Source organism: Fusarium oxysporum, chromosome 4 (assembly GCF_000149955.1).
Source record: "Fusarium oxysporum f. sp. lycopersici 4287 chromosome 4, whole genome shotgun sequence".
Classification (NCBI taxonomy): domain Eukaryota; kingdom Fungi; phylum Ascomycota; class Sordariomycetes; order Hypocreales; family Nectriaceae; genus Fusarium; species Fusarium oxysporum.
In genome coordinates, this window is record NC_030989.1 from 1,912,022 (window position 1) to 1,928,703 (window position 16,682).

Below are 16,682 nucleotides of genomic sequence, written 5' to 3' on the forward strand. Positions count from 1 at the left end.
CCAGCAGGGCCGATGGCATTGTATGACATGGGCTACTGGGATTAACTTTTGAGCTGGACCCCAGCAGCCAGTGGCTAATGACCCCGCACCTCCAAAAACCACGCCTAATTGACCCCGCCAACTCAGTGCTCATCCTCCTGTATCGCTTCTGAGGCTCACGCTCGGCACAGTTGAGCTTTTTTTGCCGCATGCGCTAACCTGTCCCTAGCTCACCACTTGTACTGTGGTGGCCGTCTTCGGAACCCGTAGGCCAAAAAACAAAACGGAAAATTTTCTTTGGACGAGAGGGACCTCTCTGGAGAGCTACTTCTACCTGGATCCTCCCACATGTTTTAACTCTCTTCCCTTCCTCCTCCTTCACTCACTCAATCATAAATCTTTAGAGAGACATCACACCTGTTTCTTTTCCCACACTCACCGATAACATTAACAATGTCTCCCACAAACGCCGAGTATGCGCTCTCTGAGTCGCACAAGGAGGTGAGCTTCCCCCCCCGCCATTGCCCCTCGTTCCATTGTTGAGGGTATACAAGATCGATTGACTCACACTCCTCTAGATGCTTGAGAAGTCTCTCCTCGACTCCGACCCTGAGGTCGCCTCCATCATGGTATGTCCTACTCAATTGAGTGTCTTGGTCATTTCCAGTCGACAATGACTTACGCCCGCTGCAGAAGGATGAGATTAAGCGTCAGCGCGAGTCCATTATCCTCATCGCCTCCGAGAACATCACCTCCCGCGCTGTCTTCGATGCCCTTGGTTCCCCCATGTCCAACAAGTACTCTGAGGGTTACCCCGGTGCTCGTTACTATGGTGGCAACCAGCACATCGACCAGATCGAGCGTCTCTGCCAGCAGCGTGCTCTTGAGGCTTTCCACCTCGACTCCGAGAAGTGGGGTGTCAACGTCCAGTGCCTTTCTGGATCCCCTGCCAACCTCCAGGTCTACCAGGCTATCATGCCTGTCCACGGCCGTCTCATGGGTCTCGACCTTCCCCATGGTGGCCATCTGAGCCACGGTTACCAGACCCCCCAGAAGAAGTGAGTTTGCCAACAGATCAGTCCTGGCACGCCTGTGGCAATATGCTAATCATACGAAAGGATCTCTGCTATCTCTACTTACTTTGAGACCATGCCTTACCGTGTCGACCTCGACACCGGCATCATTGACTATGATACACTCCAGAAGAACGCCATTCTCTTCCGCCCTAAGGTCCTTGTTGCTGGTACCTCTGCTTACTGCCGTCTCATTGACTACGAGCGCATGCGCAAGATCGCCGACTCCGTCGGTGCCTACCTTGTTGTCGATATGGCTCACATCTCCGGTCTCATTGCTGCCGAGGTCATCCCCACTCCCTTCAAGTACGCCGACATTGTTACAACCACCACCCACAAGTCTCTCCGTGGTCCCCGTGGTGCCATGATCTTCTTCCGCAAGGGTGTCCGCTCCGTCGATGCCAAGACCGGCAAGGAGACCCTCTACGACCTCGAGAACCCCATCAACTTCTCCGTCTTCCCCGGCCACCAGGGTGGTCCTCATAACCACACCATCACTGCTCTGGCTGTTGCCCTGAAGCAGGCTGCCAGCCCCGACTTCAAGGCCTACCAGGAGAAGGTTGTTTCCAACGCCAAGACCCTGGAGAACACTTTCAAGGCTCTCGGCCACAAGCTCGTGTCTGACGGCACTGACAGCCACATGGTCCTCGTCGACCTTCGCCAGCACAGCCTGGACGGTGCCCGTGTTGAGGCCGTCCTTGAGCAAATCAACATTGCTTGCAACAAGAACTCCATCCCCGGTGACAAGTCTGCTCTCACCCCTTGCGGTATCCGTATTGGTACCCCCGCCATGACTTCTCGTGGTTTCGGAGAGAAGGAGTTCGAGCGTGTCGGCAAGTACATCGATGAGGCCATCAAGATCTGTAAGGAGGAGCAGGCTGCCCTCCCCAAGGAGGCCAACAAGCTCAAGGACTTCAAGGCTCGCGTCGCCAGCGGCGAGGTCCAGAAGATTAACGACCTCAAGAAGGAGATTGCCTCTTGGTGCAACGACTTCCCTCTTCCCGTTGAGGGCTGGCGTCTGGATGCCGGCATCTAAGATGCAGTAGACATGATTGCTCCTCCAAAGGTCATCCATCCCTCAACATGATGTGATGCCTTTATTCTCCAACACGCATTTAACATGGATGAGGCAAATGGCGAAACGTTCAACAAGCATGCATTTCATCACGGCGCAGATACCTAGTTTGTTTTTTTTTGGTCAGGGCTTTTTTTCAGGTCGGGATATATAAGCATCCTTCAACACAAGATGGAATCGCTGGAAAAAAGGTAGTGGGAGTTGGGTTATGTTTATGATATCTGAGATGGTTATTTCCTCTCTCTAGCTGTTTTGTCATTCTACCCACTGGGTTGGAATCAAGACCAGTTGGAAATGCACTCCACAATGAGTAGCATACAGCTAAATAAATTCAATGGCTGAAGCAAAGGACCCCTCGCCTTCTCTGGTTTGTGAAAGTATTCCGACTTGAGAACAGTACAAGTTTCGAATTGGGACCTCAGGCTTGACGCCCTTAGGTCGCCGTTAACAAAACCAGTAACTTCATACGTAAGCGGTGAGATATGGGCTAGCAAGGTAACAGCACCTTGAGGTCTTTGAAGATTCCGGACCAAGAGAAAGGTCAGAGGCTCATCATCCATTTCTACATATTGCAACTGCTGACACATCACTTGTTTGGTCAACATCACAACATTGGGAGCTTGCCTTCATGTTCAATCATCACTTATTCCTTTATTTGTTGCTTCTCAACCACATATCCCATTCGGTCCTGGATCCAAGACTTTCCATCTCATGAAATGACTGCTTAACCTTTTCGCCACCAGTCCATCCATCCAGGTTCCTTCTAAGAAAGAGAAAAACTACAACGAGGTCTGTATATGATGAACGCAACATCCTGCCATGCACCGCGACGTACTTGTGCCCATCCTCATTAATCCATTGGGTGTTGACCTTTCCATACGCCGACTAGCCATCAAGAGTCAAACCACCCACATAATGCCTGCTTTTGGTTGTCCGAAGGAAATCACGACGGGAAAGGCACTCGCGCAACACACCATGTACGAGTGGTGTAGTTAGGTAAAATGGCCTTTCGTCTTCTCATGTATCGAATAAGTAAGTGCTGTGCCGACCCCAGAGCTCCGAACAGAAACGACCAGTAAAGAGACAGAAACGCCTTGGATGGATGATTTATTGAGTGCTTGCTCATATGCAAGATAAAAAAATAACGACAAAACCAAAGACCAGCTTCAAAAGCCCATAAAATGTCTGCCGGGGTATGTAAAAGGACGTCAATACCGAATGTATGAAAAGTAGTACATGATTTATATGAAAAGTAAGTTGTAAGGCACTGGCACAATAGAGTGTATGTTGGCGAGAGCGGGCATGGTATGGTGTCTATAGTGGACACCAAACTCTCGAATAGTTTATAGTTGCCTGAGGCTTTGCACGCCACTACGGAGCAATGCTTTCTGGGCTCATCATGCCGACAGTGTCGTCCTTGTCTGTTTGGCTGGCGTTGCCCTGACTATGCATGCTGTCCTGCCTCTCCATGCTTGGAGCCAAAGCAAGAACTGCAGGATTGGGGGCTGGGCCAGTTGCTGCAGTCATGGACTTCTTCTTGCCAGGGGTAGTACCTGGCGCGCCCTTTTCGGGTGATGTGTTTGCATTAGCTTTAGCCTCAGCAGCAGCAGCTTCCATCTTCTTCTTCTTTTTAGCGAGTGCCAATTGCTCCTTAGGAGATCGTTTCTGAGCGGTTACAATCTTTCCACTCGCGCCCAAACGTGGACGAGGTTTCTTTTGCTTAGTAGGCAGGTCTTCGTCCTCCACAAGGGGCTGATCGCCATTAGCGTGCAGCTTAGCCAGGAAGAAGTTCTTGACCAGGCCAATTTGGTCCTGAATGTTCTCCTTAGTGACTGGCTCTGAAGAAGGCAGTGGTTCGAAGAGATCAGTGGCTGCTTCGCCAGTCGTTTGTGTCTGCATCTGGTATTGGTTGCGAACCCTAGTCTGCAAAAGATGCAAGGGCACGGAGATCATATCAAGTCCCATCTCCTTATCCAGACCCAAGGCCCGGAAACCAAAGAAATCTTCACCGAGGTCCTCAGCAAAGTCACCACTAACGAACTGCTCACTGCCATCTTTGAAAGCACCAACCCCATCAGTTCCGGCATCTTGAGATAGAGCAGGTCGTAGTAGGTCAGTGAGATGAAGCTTCATCCGCTCATGTAGAGCATCCAACTTGGTGCTCAAACGATCGAGCTCATCCTTCGCGTACAATTCCAACGAACTGATGTCATGACCATTCTCGTCCAGGGTGTGGAGGATGACTTCCTCGGGAGTGAATCTGGGCTGAAATTTGGACCCCTGAGCATGCACCGGAGATGGCTTCTTTTCTGACTCGTTGTAAACATTAAAAGTGCGGCACAGCTTCTGAAAGTAATCTGACGCAACGCTAGTGAAGGCGTCCATGGCTGATGGCTGAAGTTCCTCGAATCCAGTATGGTAGAGGACTTTGGCAATAGAGCGCTTGAGGGCGTTTTGGCATGTTTCAGGGGCCATTACAGGGCCATCATCGCTGATGAAATGAGGCTCAATATCCTGTTCCACGAAGGGATCCGAGTTTGACTTGGGAAATTGGTTTGTATACACCTATATCACATTAGTAAATGGGCAGCATCCATCATGGTTTTGACATACCTGAGTTTGAACTTGCATCTGCTTGATAACCGAGATCCTGGTTGCGAGTTTCCTTGTCTCTTGAATCTGATGAATATTCTCATCCATCTTCTTCGTCAGACGACTTGTTGGTGCTGTAAATGATCCAGGTGGCACCAGGCGTAGAAACTCCTCGTGCTGGTTGATAACTTTCCCTTCTCCATCTTCGACCCATTGAAGTTTGGGGTGAATATCCGGTATGTTGCTCAACGTATCATAGTAGTCGGGTATCACCTTATCCTCTTCTTCCTCAATTTCCTCAGCCAGAGTCTCGGTTGGCTTTGTTGCCGAATCTTCCGAAGCCACAGCTGTAGAGTTTGCTTGAGAATGAGTAATGATACCTTCTGCCTCTGCCTCCCTTTGTCGCTTAAGGAATCGACGCATACCAGCCTTGGAGCGAACGAGTGCAGGGGCTTCGGTGTTGAACTTGTTGTCCTTGAAAAGCTGGAATCGCTCCTTGGCAACCAGAGCTCGATCCTTCTTAGTAGTTTGCTTCCATACTTTGTACTCTTCATCCTCAAAAGCCTGCTCGGCAGCTTCACCAAATGCTGAGTTCAGTGCCAGGCCATTGATACTTGGCCCATCAATGTCCATGGCATCGGCGTTACTCCCCATTCCGGAATGGCCGTTGACCCCGCTTGGTGTGAGCGAGCCGGCAATCGGTGGAGTCGCAAAGCCATTGCTGCCGTCAACCTCTGAGCCCTCTCGGACTTTTCCTAGAAGCCCATTTACTTGAAGAATGGGCTTCTGATCTATTGCCGGTGTGTCCTCTTTCTGATCGTTTGGAGCCTTTCGTGCCTTGCTTGTCCCCTTTGCGCCAGCTTTGCGACCTCGTGAAGACATAATGGGCTCGTCATCGGAATCCTCTCCAGCGTCGTCGTCCCCACCATTCTGTTTTCGCCGTTCTTCTGCCTCAACCTCTGCTCGAGAGCGGATGACAAGATCTGGTATCAATGGAATAAGTTTCTCTGCTTCCTTTCTCATTCCATTGGCCATGCGTCGTAGAGGGTGGTTCATATCTTGGTTGTACCTGAGGCAATTGTCCCAGATCAAGTTAAGATCCACAACGAAATCAGCCTTGGATTTGTAAGTCAGACTTTTCAACTTCTTGGTCATTGTGCCGAGATCCATGGGGTTTTTGATGACTATAGGTAGATTAGTTTTGTCAGCGGCACGAGACTGTTCGTGGTGTCTCACAATTGTAGTAGTCTGGAGCATCCCTCTTGTTGACTCTTGTCAGAAAAGGAGTGGAATATTCCGTATGCGCCTTGAGTTCTGTCAAGACCTTTTCTAAAGCCTCGTACAATTCCTCCTGGTTCACATTCTCCTCGCTGGCCCATTTACTCCTATTCTTACGGACCTCGTTCATCAAGAGCCGAAGTTCGGCATCAGAGGCGCGAACCTGATCTCGCTTCATGTCGATACGAGCGATGAGATGTTTCAATGTTAGGCTAGAAGCGCCGAGATTGGCGCTACTGAGTGACCCTTGGTTTGGGACAGCGCTATGGTTATTAATTGGATGATGGTTGTGATCCATCTCAGCCTGGAGCTGCTTCTCAGAATCTTCAAGTTGTTGTTGTTCTAGCATAGCGGCATGGTCATTTTCCAAGGTGTGAAAGATGGTGTGAAAACTCCTCCGAGCGGCAGCTTCGGTAGCTGTACGAGCTTCCTCAAGTTTCTTGATGGCATCTTCACCATCTTTATCTTTCGACTGTGAGCCATCTTGATCCTTGGATTTGTCACCATGCTTGCTTGGTGATGTCACCGAATGAACAGGTGAGCTCCCTGATTTGGATGGCGACAGTAATGTATTAGCAGGGGCTCCAGCAGAATGAGGTTTTGATGCTGATTGCGAAGGCTCGTCATCCTCTTCGTCATCATCATCGTCGTCGTAGTCGTCTTCATCGATGGTGCGCTTCGCTTTCTTTAAGGGGGGTTCCTTGATTGGCTCGTGGTCGGTCGTGGGAGGGATAATGTTTGCGGAGGGGGGCGGAGAACGTCGTAGAGCAGATATCGCGGGATAATTATATGAACCATCTTCGGAGAAGAGCAACGCGACCTTGTCCTCAGTCTTGCGATATAAATCCGCAAATAGGGCGCGTCGGTTCTCTTCCTCGATGTCAAGTGGTGCCTCAGGCATCAGCACACTTGGATTATCAATAGGAGTCTGAGTTCGCGCGGGGACATCATCGAGATGCGATACGCTCCTATTACTGTTGGCATGGTGCAAATAGGGAGGCTGCCAGGCGGGCTGGCCGTTGGTGATGGACATGATGGACCCAGGGCGATGGTAGCGACAACGGGGCGCGAGTCGCCATGCGCAACAAGATGCGCTCGCGTGCGGCGGGACCGAGGGCGATTGGTGAGCTCAAGACCACATGGGACAAACGAGAGGCATCGGTAGAGATGGCTTATAAAATTTGTTGATTATATGGCACGTGGAGGGTGGTGTTTTGATGGATCGCGTTCTGCCGTTTTGTCGTCTGTTCAAGAGGTGAGGTTGATGATTTGGGGGGGAGCCTTGTCAGGTACCTTTCCCGAAGCGGAGAGTTTTCCCTGAGTGAGCGCGCACTGGACCGACTCGTGGGGGAATCTCGCGGGGGAGAGTTATGGGTACTAAGGACCTGAAGAGGCTGAGGTTATAGGACGGTCAGTGTAGGTGATTGGAGAGTTGTTTCGAGTTGCTAAATCCTTCTCTCTCCACTGAAACTATTGATCGGTATGCCAATTCCTTTGTTTGATTGATTGCCCGGTCTTCGGCACAGATTCTCTTCTCATCGTTTATCCACCATGTATTCCGTACCTACAGAGGACCTGCTTCGGCCCCGAGGATGGAGCCCATGTGTCTTTGTCAGCAAGTCACGTGTCAGAAACCAAGTCTTGAATTCTGGTATGCGAATTCTGCCTGCCCTCCTTAGGTAAGGTACCTACGAGCAGGTCGAAAATTCTTGAAGTCAGGCAACATCTATGAGTTCAACTTTTTGCATGTCTATCTTCAGATACCATCATAAGGAACTCAGCACAGGCTACCTTGTATGAACCGTGATCTTATATCGAACCCTTTCATCAAGGGGTGTATTACTAGTGACTATGAATATATGCAAACAATGCAATACACATCCTTGTCTCCACAACCATGAATGAAGAACAACGCCATCTTTCTAGATCACCCCAGATATTATCTGTAGCCAGTGGTACACAAGATCGAGGAGTATGGGGGGGGCATGCCTGCATCTGTGACTGTGCCTAGCAAGCCCAAAATGGGGCCCCCAATGAGATCACCAAAGTATCAAACTCCATGTCGTAGCCTTACAACCTCCTGAGGCGTGAATGATGATGGTGTTCCTTGAAGCAGCGTTGTATCGGTCCAATGGCGAGCTATAATCCTGGTTGTCTGTGTAGTTTCCTTAATTTCTATATGATCGTACAAATAATAACAATCTGAAGCCTCATGAAATCTCTGGGATCAAAGGTTGCAGAAGCGATCTACTGCAACTCGGCTTGAGGGAGCAAGAAAACTTCTGACTTCAAACTCAGGTGCCAAAACAAAACCGTCCAAAGGCCTATAGGTTTATGGTAAACTCACTTGAGTCTTTTTGTCGCTTGAGATGGAGGTCTTCAGTTTTCTTGCACCCCTTGCTGGGGTCTGGGGTAGCACAAGTGTCCACGTTACACTCTTCTTAATCCAATGGAATGGATGATCTGGCAAATCCCTGTTAAATCAAAGTTGATGCACTGCCACAGTTGGACGAGCCCCGCCACAAGGGCTATCGTCGTCACTCAGCTCCCAACACGGAGGAGAGCTCCACGCTTTCATTTTCTCCAACTACCTACCTACTGCTCGGTCAAAGCTCTGAATCCTAGACTTCCACAACGAATTATTACAACCTGTCCGGCTTTGCTTTCATAAAAGAACAGACATTTGTTTCTGACAAGGCGCCACGTTTGGAGAACCGAGTACTCTCTTATACGAAATTGGAAGTTAAAGGCTCCATTAGACTTATCAGACTCAACTCTAGTTACTGGACTCTTCATGATGCGAATACGACTCCCGGTTGCAGGTACGTCATGGCGTTATGTCCGACTTGCCTCAGTGTTGTCAATGGACTGCCGTCCCACTCTAGGATCAATTTTCAGAACTCAAACACAGAATCATTGACCATGAATAAAACTAATAGCTTGCTAGGCGTCTTCCTGCTCCTACTCCTCATTGCCGCCTACGCTGGATTGACTTCAATACAACTTGGCCAATATGTCAACGACAAGGTGTTGCACTTCACCACCTTCTTTGCGCTTACCGTTGTGTTTTACTGGGTTGTCGATACGAATCGAAGACGCGTTATGAATATGACTTTGGTCGTTTGCACAATCGTTCTTGGTATCGGTTCCGAATTCGTCCAAAGCTTCCTCGATAACGGTCGGGAGTTTGATCTATACGACATTATTGCAAATGTGATAGGAAGTTTGTTAGGTGTTGGCCTTTGCTCGTGGTACCACAAGCGTATGCTCGAGCGCAAGCGACGTAGACGTTACAGTGCTGTTCCTGGCGAAGAGCAGGGTGATGTTGAGCTCGGCGAAGGCCACGAGTCTGGGGTCATGGAAGGGAACAGCCGCTCTCAAACATTGGAAGAGGAGGTGGACAACTGGGACGAGAACCAGATCGACGATGACTGGGACGAGGACGAAGCACACGAGACTTCAACCAACACTCAGGCGTTGGAAACTAACGCGGACAACGGTGACTTGGGAGATACAAAGAAGCGAATGGACTAACAAGACCGATGAGCTTAACTATGGTCATGTAAAGATACTTTGCCACGACTTATGACTGGATGGCCCCGCACGATTTATGTTGAACTTGATTACATTGTGTTTGATCGCTTGGTGACTGCTTGGTATCGGAGGAGCCAAACAAGAATATCCATTATTCTCCCATATTGAAAATGATATCGACGCTGAACTGTCCTAGGCATTATTCCCACCTTGACCCCTCTCGTTCTGATATGGCTAAATTACACATCTCATGAATAGTGCAGACTTTGGGAAAAGTCAACTTCCAGCCATAATGGCAACTGCACGGAGTATGACTAGCCCACGATGGAAGTATTGCTCCACAACCCTTGACATGTATTCCTTTCCTCTATCGTGTCGCGCCATCCGATGGGTTTGGCGGAAGAGATGCAGCTGTACAAGGAACAGCGACAGAATCACAGTCGGTGAGGGGACCATGCTTGAAAGAAAGTGCGGATTTCCAATCCCTGATATACAGCAATTCCGTTTCTTGACTGAGTTTAGTTGACTCTTTAGAGTCAGGGTGAGTATCTCCGTCAGAAGTAGATGGGGTTATCACCACTGCTGATATTTCGAGCATAGGTTCTTCGTCAGCAATAGATGAGGCTACTAGTTCCGCTAGTGTTGTGGCCACGGGCTGACCATCGGAAGGAAATAAGTGTGCCAAATGCGGTGACGCTTTAAGCTTGTAGGGAGTCCGATCTCTTTCCGGGTCCTGGCGGGCGGAACCTGAAGCTGACGCTGACTTCTGGGGAAGAGGAAGACCATCTCCAACTGCTCCATGTTGATTAGAAAGACGACGAGGACGAGAGGCCAGATATGCAGGCTCAGGACGCGTTCTGCTATGCCACTGCCGGCCGTTGATATAGGCCATGGGCACTTGCGGTATCGTTTTTTGGTAAGGCGGTCTGCTATTACTTTGGAATCCTCGGGGCTGTCTATCTCCTGACAAGTGCTTCCCAAATCTATTGGAACTTACTGAGCCCTGAAGACGAGCTTTTATCTTTGAAGACACGACGGGGCCAATGGAATATAATAGGGGCAGCTGTTCAGAGGATTAGGTAGATAACTTTGAGAGAAGCTGTCTCGATCAACGAGAAAACAGGGCATTTTCGGCTGAGAGAATTACGAGAAGGGTTTTCAAGGTCACTTCATATCTAACAATAAGAATGAAGTAGAAGTTGAGTTTCGGGAGTCTAAGGTAAACGGTGATGGCCATCTTTGGTAGGTAGGTATTTCGTCAATCTCGGGACGACTGAAAAGCTTTTGTGAACAAGCTTTGCGATAATCACTTACCTGTTGGCTTTAGGCGTTTATCATACTAATGTGAGGGCCTCTACACTCCGGTCAGGCCGCATGTACCTAGGGAAGATCACACAGCATTTTTATCGCGATTCAATCCGAGCCTGAGAAGACTATTGGACCAGGGGTTTAACATGACTCCTCGTTACTGCCCATCACTCACATCGATGCGTGTTCTTGTGAGAGCTTCTGTTCGAGTATGCACCAGGCACAGTCCTTGAGCGAGTTAGAGCATATTGATCGCTTTTCTAACAACTCTGATAACTGAGGAAAGTTTTAGCTAAATGCTTGCGTAAGGTTTGACTCACCTTCATGCGAGTCTCTGGCTAAAAATCACCAGCTTGTCGTGCGAGTGATGATGGAGCCTTTACAGCGTTACGTAAACTCATGAGATTGATCACTGGAAGGAGGATAGGAAAACTGAATGCTGGGAGGCGGAAGTGATTTATATAAATCAATAAGACCAATGTAATCATCAAGCTTGTAATCATTGTGTTACTTTGGAGAAGGGTACTGAGAATACACCGTGCACTTGAGTTTATTCAATGACGTATAAGAGGCTGTCAAAATATGGGGAATTCGATTATAAATCAACATAAAGAACGATTCTAAAGAAGAAAAAACAAAGCGCCAACAACAATCAGTGCAAAAGGAATACACTCCTGTCAGGTATTGTTAGACTATCTCGAGACAACTGCAATCGCATTGCGAACCAGGGGGGGGGGGCCCATCTTTAGAGAGAATACAAATGTATCACACTCCTACAGTATAGTATATGGTGACTGTTTCTGTAACCTGTCTCAGAAAGACGGGAGAGGAAGGCTTCACGGTTTGAGTATTTTATCATGGAGGTGAGATACAGGTCAAAGTCAAGGTGAGTGCCCCCACCTTCACCGTTGACCGAGCCAGGTGAGACCCCACTGACGAAATGCTCCAAGTCGCAAAACCCGCCCACGCCTGACCCCAGCTTCATACAGCTACCTCGTCTCGCCCGAATACCTAAAGTGACACTGACAAAATGGCGTCAAAAGGAAAAGAGGCAGCGCAAAGGTAAGAGACCAAAGAAACTCAACCCAACCTCTCATGAATTGAAGACACAAGCTTACTCCCTCCTAGTAAAGATGCTACGCCAACAAACCCACGGGGCATCCCCTATGCTCCGTTCGTCGACAAGGTCGAGGACTATGTCTCTACTCGTGACGACGTCGAACCCACTCTACGAAGCTTCCAAGAAATGATATCGTGAGTCAAATTTTGTCGAGAAGCTTTAGGACGACGCACGCCCTCAAATGCACGCTCTCTTCAGCTTGCGATATAGGCATTGGCGCTGACTCTGGATGGTGGGGTAGGAAATACCAATTCATGGAGATGAACCTACAGAAGCGAATGGGTGGCCTCAAGGAGAAGATCCCGGATATCCAGAAGACTCTTGACTCGGTCAAGTTTTTGAAATTAAGAAAGGTGTGCACGTGCAGCGCATTCTTGGACAAAGCAGGACTGATGCTCGGTGTAGGATGACGACGAGGCGATAGACACGACGTTCGAACTTAATGACACCCTGTACTCGAAGGCGAAGATTCCTGCGACAGAGGAGGTCTACATCTGGCTAGGAGTAACGTCCCCTTATCGCCAAACTTAGCAGCAGGAAGCTGACATTCTGCAGGCGAACGTGATGCTCTCGTACCCCATAGACGAGGCAGAGACACTATTGAGTTCCAAGCTATCCACGGCAAAGACCAGCTTGTCTAACTGCGAAGAAGACTTGGATTTTCTCCGCGAACAAATTACGGTAAGTTTGAACAGCCTTCACTACGAGGGTGGGTTATCGCTGACTATGCCGTAGACAATGGAGGTCGCTATAGCAAGAGTTTACAACTGGGAGGTTGTGCAGAAGCGAAAGGACAAGGTCGAGGAGGAGGAGGAGAAGAAGAAGAAAGGGAAGTCCCAAGGCGAATAATTAAAAGAAGAGGCCCTGCTGGTATCTGATGTGTCCATGAAATGTTAAACTGCGAAAAGTAGAGCAAAAATGAGAAAAGTAATAAACTCTTTGCCAGCAGAGTTTTGTTGTTTTGGTAGATTATGAAAATTAGCAAGGGATCCAGCGCACCAAAAGTATCACACGAACTGTTAGGCAGGCGCTCTGCTTCGAAAGAAATACATAAATTCGATAACAAACTCAGAAATCCTGATGTACGCAGGCACAGTAGGCAAGGAGTTATGAAGCTACCTAATATAAGGGACCTATCTGGCCTTGGTGGAGGAGCTGAAGTGCTAGGAGCGGCCCCGGATTGGCTGTCAATGACCTGCACATAGGCTGCCCGATACTCCGATAATCTCGATTGGCGCATGCAAATTGTTCCCGCAGATGCAGATGGAAATCGAACTTTGCAACTTTGTGTACGCCGCCGCAGATATCACAACTCCCGCACTTAATTGCTACGCTATATACAACCTTCTTAGCTGTGTCATAGGCTTTGAAGAAATGGGCGAGAAATGCTGAGAAGTGCAACCCGGGAGCTGAGGCGAGGGTGGCACTTGTCGCGAAACGTGACAACCCAAACCAAGGTGAATATTAAAAGCCGAATTTTCTTTCTTTTTTACGATGTAAAGCTTACAATTGACTCTTCCAGTACGCTTCGCGCCTCAAATCAGCCCAAGCCCGCCGATATGTGTCCTCTGTGGACGCACTCGAGGCCGCCATAGTCAACGGCCGTCGTGCCGACGACTATCAAAAGCGCCCCAAGAAAGTGCTGCCCAAGCGCTTGTACGATCCGAAGAATGTTTTTAAGTTCTCAGACTTCAATGAAGACAACGGGCACGGGCGAATTGAGCGACGGTTGAGGATGCTCAAAGGCTGGGTAGAGCAAAGTCCTGCAGTTCTACTTCGTAAATATCTTGCTCTGGAACAACCGTCTCGAGAAACGCTTTTAGAAATCGCCGCCATCCGAACTGTGCGCCTTCCGGTCGTCGTGATTCAAATGCACCTTCGACATCAGGTGGAAGCCGACCCCGAAAACAACCGAGACCTTGCCCAAGCGCTGCCAAACAAGTCGGAATGGGAAGCCCTGATGAAGACCCTTGAATACAGCGGGAATACAGAGGAGCGACTGAACGAATATATGAGTATACTTTTCGCCAAAACCGACGAAGACCGATGCCGACTATTCTTGGCAGATATGTCACCGAAACCCGTCTTCATGCTGAACTATCTGCTGAGATTGGGATCGAGCATTAGCAAAATCTCGACTTTGGACCACCTTTTGGAATATGTTCAAGAACGGTTACGTGCTACGACTGAGAAAGCTCGCAAGATGTCTTGGGGTAGAGGGCGTGCAAGCAGTGAAATGGAAAGATTCACAACAGAAGACTTCATGATCATCATGGAACGACTTGCCTTCCACTGTCGTCGCATCGAAGCAAGGCGCCTGATTGTGCTTGCCGATATAATGGCGGAATTTATTTTCAACTACAAAATAGGTTCTGCCGAACAGACGTACTGGATGAGATGCAAGTACTTCAATGCCGGCCTGACCGCTATTGCCCGGAATAGCGGATCCGGGCCGCAGCATTCGTCTGTACCCTATGCGTACGTCTGGGAGGCTCAGCGTACTCTTCTGAGAATGTCTGGCAGTCTCCCGGAAGCCCTTTTGGTAGACAGAAATGCGTTCCGCGCAATCAGAACTGTGCTATCCGGGATGCCAAAGAACAGAGACGAGATCCACAACGCCACACGGTATTCAAAGTCATGGCCGCCATATCTGCGGCCAGCAGACGGGATGGACGAGGCCATGGAAGCAGAAGAGAGCTGGTCTCGCGTTGTCCGGGCAGGGATGATGATGCAGGAAGCAGGATTCTCCAAACAGGAGACTGATAGCGCATTGGATACTCTGCTAGGTTTAACCCCTAGTGGTACTCCAGCAATTCAGCAGCAGGTCAAAGTAGATCCGAAGCAAGACCTTTCGGCTTGGCAAGCATCAATCATTGCGACACGCAACGCTCATGAAGCATGGAAGCAGTTCTGCCAACCTCCAAAAGCTGGCATGGCTCCTGGACTGCCAGAATATGCAGCCATGTTCCGGAGATCATTTGCTCGTGATGCTGATCCAGAAAAAGGCACCTTACCGGGAGACAATTCTCTGAGCCATCCTACAAATGAGGACATGAATTTGACAGAACTGGAGAAGCTGCGACAACAACCCCCAACACCTCAAGAGCTGTATGAGATGATGAAATGCGAGGGATTGCTGCCCGATGAACACATTCTTCACATTCTAGTGGCAAACGCCCAAACTCTCCAAGAAGCTCATCGTTATCTGCGAGACGGAAGCACAGAGCATCAAAACTACGCTCACTTGTTGGTACCCGACCCAACAGCTGACATGCTGAAGGCTATTCCCTTACCATTGTTCTCGGCGTATGTGGATATGTTGTCCAAGACGGTGCACCCTAAAGGCAGTAATCTGATACGCGCCATTCGGCTCGCGGAGCTGCGTGTGGGTCGCAGGAACCAGAACTGGCTACCTCATGTCTGGGCACCTATCATGAAGAATGTTGGGCAGCATCATTATGGTCTGAAACTCACCCTGGAGGCACAGCTTCGTCTGATAATACACCTTGTAGATCGTATCGACGCCGTGCAGGGAATGACTCTATTTCTTTTCAACAGATTTGTGAGAACCCTGCGGAAGATTTTGCGAAGAGAGCTACAGGTGCTGGCGAGCGCTGTAGAAGCCAACAACACCAATTTCAACTTACTTGGCGCCCTTTATTGCAGAAACGCCGAGGAAGACGGTGCCAACACCGTGATGGACACGGAGACAAGGAGCAACTCAGCTCTGCATCTATTCCGTGTTCTTATTTCACGTATGAAAGGCTTCTATCATGCACTTGTTGCCGAGGAACAAGAGAGGCAGCGGCCAGAAGCAGAACAAACTACAGATCTATCGTTTGTGGACATCATGCGATCACGGCGAGATCCCGTGTTGGCCCCCTTCGCTCACGACCTGATGCAGTCACTGGCGTTTGCTGGGGAGTATAATGAAATGGCTCAGTTGACAATGTGGCTCATGATGGAATGGGGCCCTCTACAGTCACAAGAAGACGAGATGATAAACATGGAGGTATTACCTCACGACGTGGACATGCTAGAGACTCTGTGTGCGTATCGTGCGTTTGCGGAACCCATGTTGACGGACGAAGTGCGCAATCACGTACGAGACGTCCGATTCCAGATTGGGATCTGGCAATGGCCAGGTGACCAGATGGTACAGTCGTATATCCAGGCCAATGCCGTTCACGGACATGAAGAGTTAACTCGAGTTCTCAAGTGGGCTCGCATCCGAGAACACAATCGACAGAATCACCTGCTCACGAATGTCGACGATTTAGACTTGGACGCCATTGAAAACAAGCATGAGACTGCAGAGCACCAGTTTAGCACCCATGAAGAGTCTAGAAAGAGAACAGCCCTGCGAAGTGGCGAGCAAGGATCATTGCTGGAAACCTAGGGGTTTGGTTTAATATAAACAGAGCATTGATGGCGGCATTTAGGCGCGGTGGCGTTTATCGTATATGTATAGAATTGTACAACATCCATGACGAAGGCGCCTGTTAGCTGAAACGACGGTAGAAAAAGAAGCAATGAAATTTCAATGTAAAAGGGATCTATCTATTTAGTAGCTTAAGGGCTAAGAGCTGAGCCACGGTCCATGGATTTGGTTGATTACTTTTCTTACCTACGCTACTGACGGGCGGCTATCACCAAATGATGTAGGGACCCAAGACGATGGTTCTGGAGGTCATCTATTCTTAACTAGCCATTCAGGGAGGAA

The 16,682-nt window shown here is 49.2% G+C and overlaps 6 protein-coding genes across 10 annotated transcripts; 4 read left to right on the forward strand and 2 right to left on the reverse strand.

The window, feature by feature from the left end:
* Positions 1-158: 158 nt before the first annotated feature.
* FOXG_08042 (serine hydroxymethyltransferase, cytosolic) lies at positions 159-2,874 on the forward strand. Of its 2 annotated transcripts, XM_018386770.1 has the most exons (4): positions 159-480; positions 558-608; positions 673-1,037; positions 1,098-2,874. In XM_018386770.1, exons 1-4 carry the CDS (start codon positions 433-435, stop codon positions 2,086-2,088), a joined length of 1,455 nt encoding a protein of 484 aa, XP_018243962.1. In that variant the 5' UTR covers positions 159-432; the 3' UTR covers positions 2,089-2,874. The 2 variants fall into 2 exon arrangements, with proteins under 2 accessions (XP_018243962.1, XP_018243963.1); XM_018386771.1 differs by having other exon boundaries at positions 558-1,037.
* Positions 2,463-7,319, reverse strand: FOXG_08043 (transcriptional activator SPT7). 2 transcript variants are annotated; one of them, XM_018386772.1, is made up of 3 exons: positions 5,956-7,319; positions 4,741-5,903; positions 2,463-4,692 (listed from the first exon to the last, which is right to left on the reverse strand). In XM_018386772.1, the coding sequence occupies exons 1-3, from the start codon at positions 7,028-7,030 to the stop codon at positions 3,499-3,501; spliced, it is 3,432 nt and encodes a 1,143-aa protein (XP_018243964.1). In that variant the 5' UTR covers positions 7,031-7,319; the 3' UTR covers positions 2,463-3,498. The 2 variants fall into 2 exon arrangements, with proteins under 2 accessions (XP_018243964.1, XP_018243965.1); XM_018386773.1 differs by having other exon boundaries at positions 2,600-4,692; positions 4,741-7,297.
* Positions 7,320-8,529: 1,210 nt separating this feature from the next.
* Positions 8,530-9,866, forward strand: FOXG_08044 (uncharacterized protein). Its single transcript, XM_018386774.1, has 2 exons — positions 8,530-8,819; positions 8,945-9,866. The coding sequence occupies exons 1-2, from the start codon at positions 8,792-8,794 to the stop codon at positions 9,529-9,531; spliced, it is 615 nt and encodes a 204-aa protein (XP_018243966.1). The 5' UTR covers positions 8,530-8,791; the 3' UTR covers positions 9,532-9,866.
* Positions 9,867-9,898: 32 nt separating this feature from the next.
* On the reverse strand, positions 9,899-10,423 carry FOXG_19564 (uncharacterized protein; the record flags this gene model as incomplete). Its single annotated transcript, XM_018399801.1, has 1 exon — positions 9,899-10,423. The coding sequence occupies one exon, from the start codon at positions 10,421-10,423 to the stop codon at positions 9,899-9,901; it is 525 nt and encodes a 174-aa protein (XP_018243967.1).
* Positions 10,424-11,792: 1,369 nt separating this feature from the next.
* Positions 11,793-13,033, forward strand: FOXG_08045 (uncharacterized protein). 3 transcript variants are annotated; one of them, XM_018386776.1, is made up of 6 exons: positions 11,793-11,901; positions 11,968-12,142; positions 12,201-12,312; positions 12,365-12,463; positions 12,515-12,640; positions 12,695-13,033. In XM_018386776.1, coding segments are annotated over exons 2-6 (453 nt in total). In that variant the 5' UTR covers positions 11,793-11,901; positions 11,968-12,140; the 3' UTR covers positions 12,809-13,033. The 3 variants fall into 3 exon arrangements, with proteins under 3 accessions (XP_018243969.1, XP_018243968.1, XP_018243970.1); XM_018386775.1 differs by having other exon boundaries at positions 11,968-12,093; XM_018386777.1 differs by having other exon boundaries at positions 11,809-11,901; positions 11,968-12,312.
* A 155-nt stretch (positions 13,034-13,188) lies between these two features.
* On the forward strand, positions 13,189-16,626 carry FOXG_08046 (uncharacterized protein). The gene is made up of 2 exons (XM_018386778.1): positions 13,189-13,416; positions 13,482-16,626. The coding sequence occupies exons 1-2, from the start codon at positions 13,345-13,347 to the stop codon at positions 16,356-16,358; spliced, it is 2,949 nt and encodes a 982-aa protein (XP_018243971.1). The 5' UTR covers positions 13,189-13,344; the 3' UTR covers positions 16,359-16,626.
* The last annotated feature ends 56 nt before the right edge of the window (positions 16,627-16,682 follow it).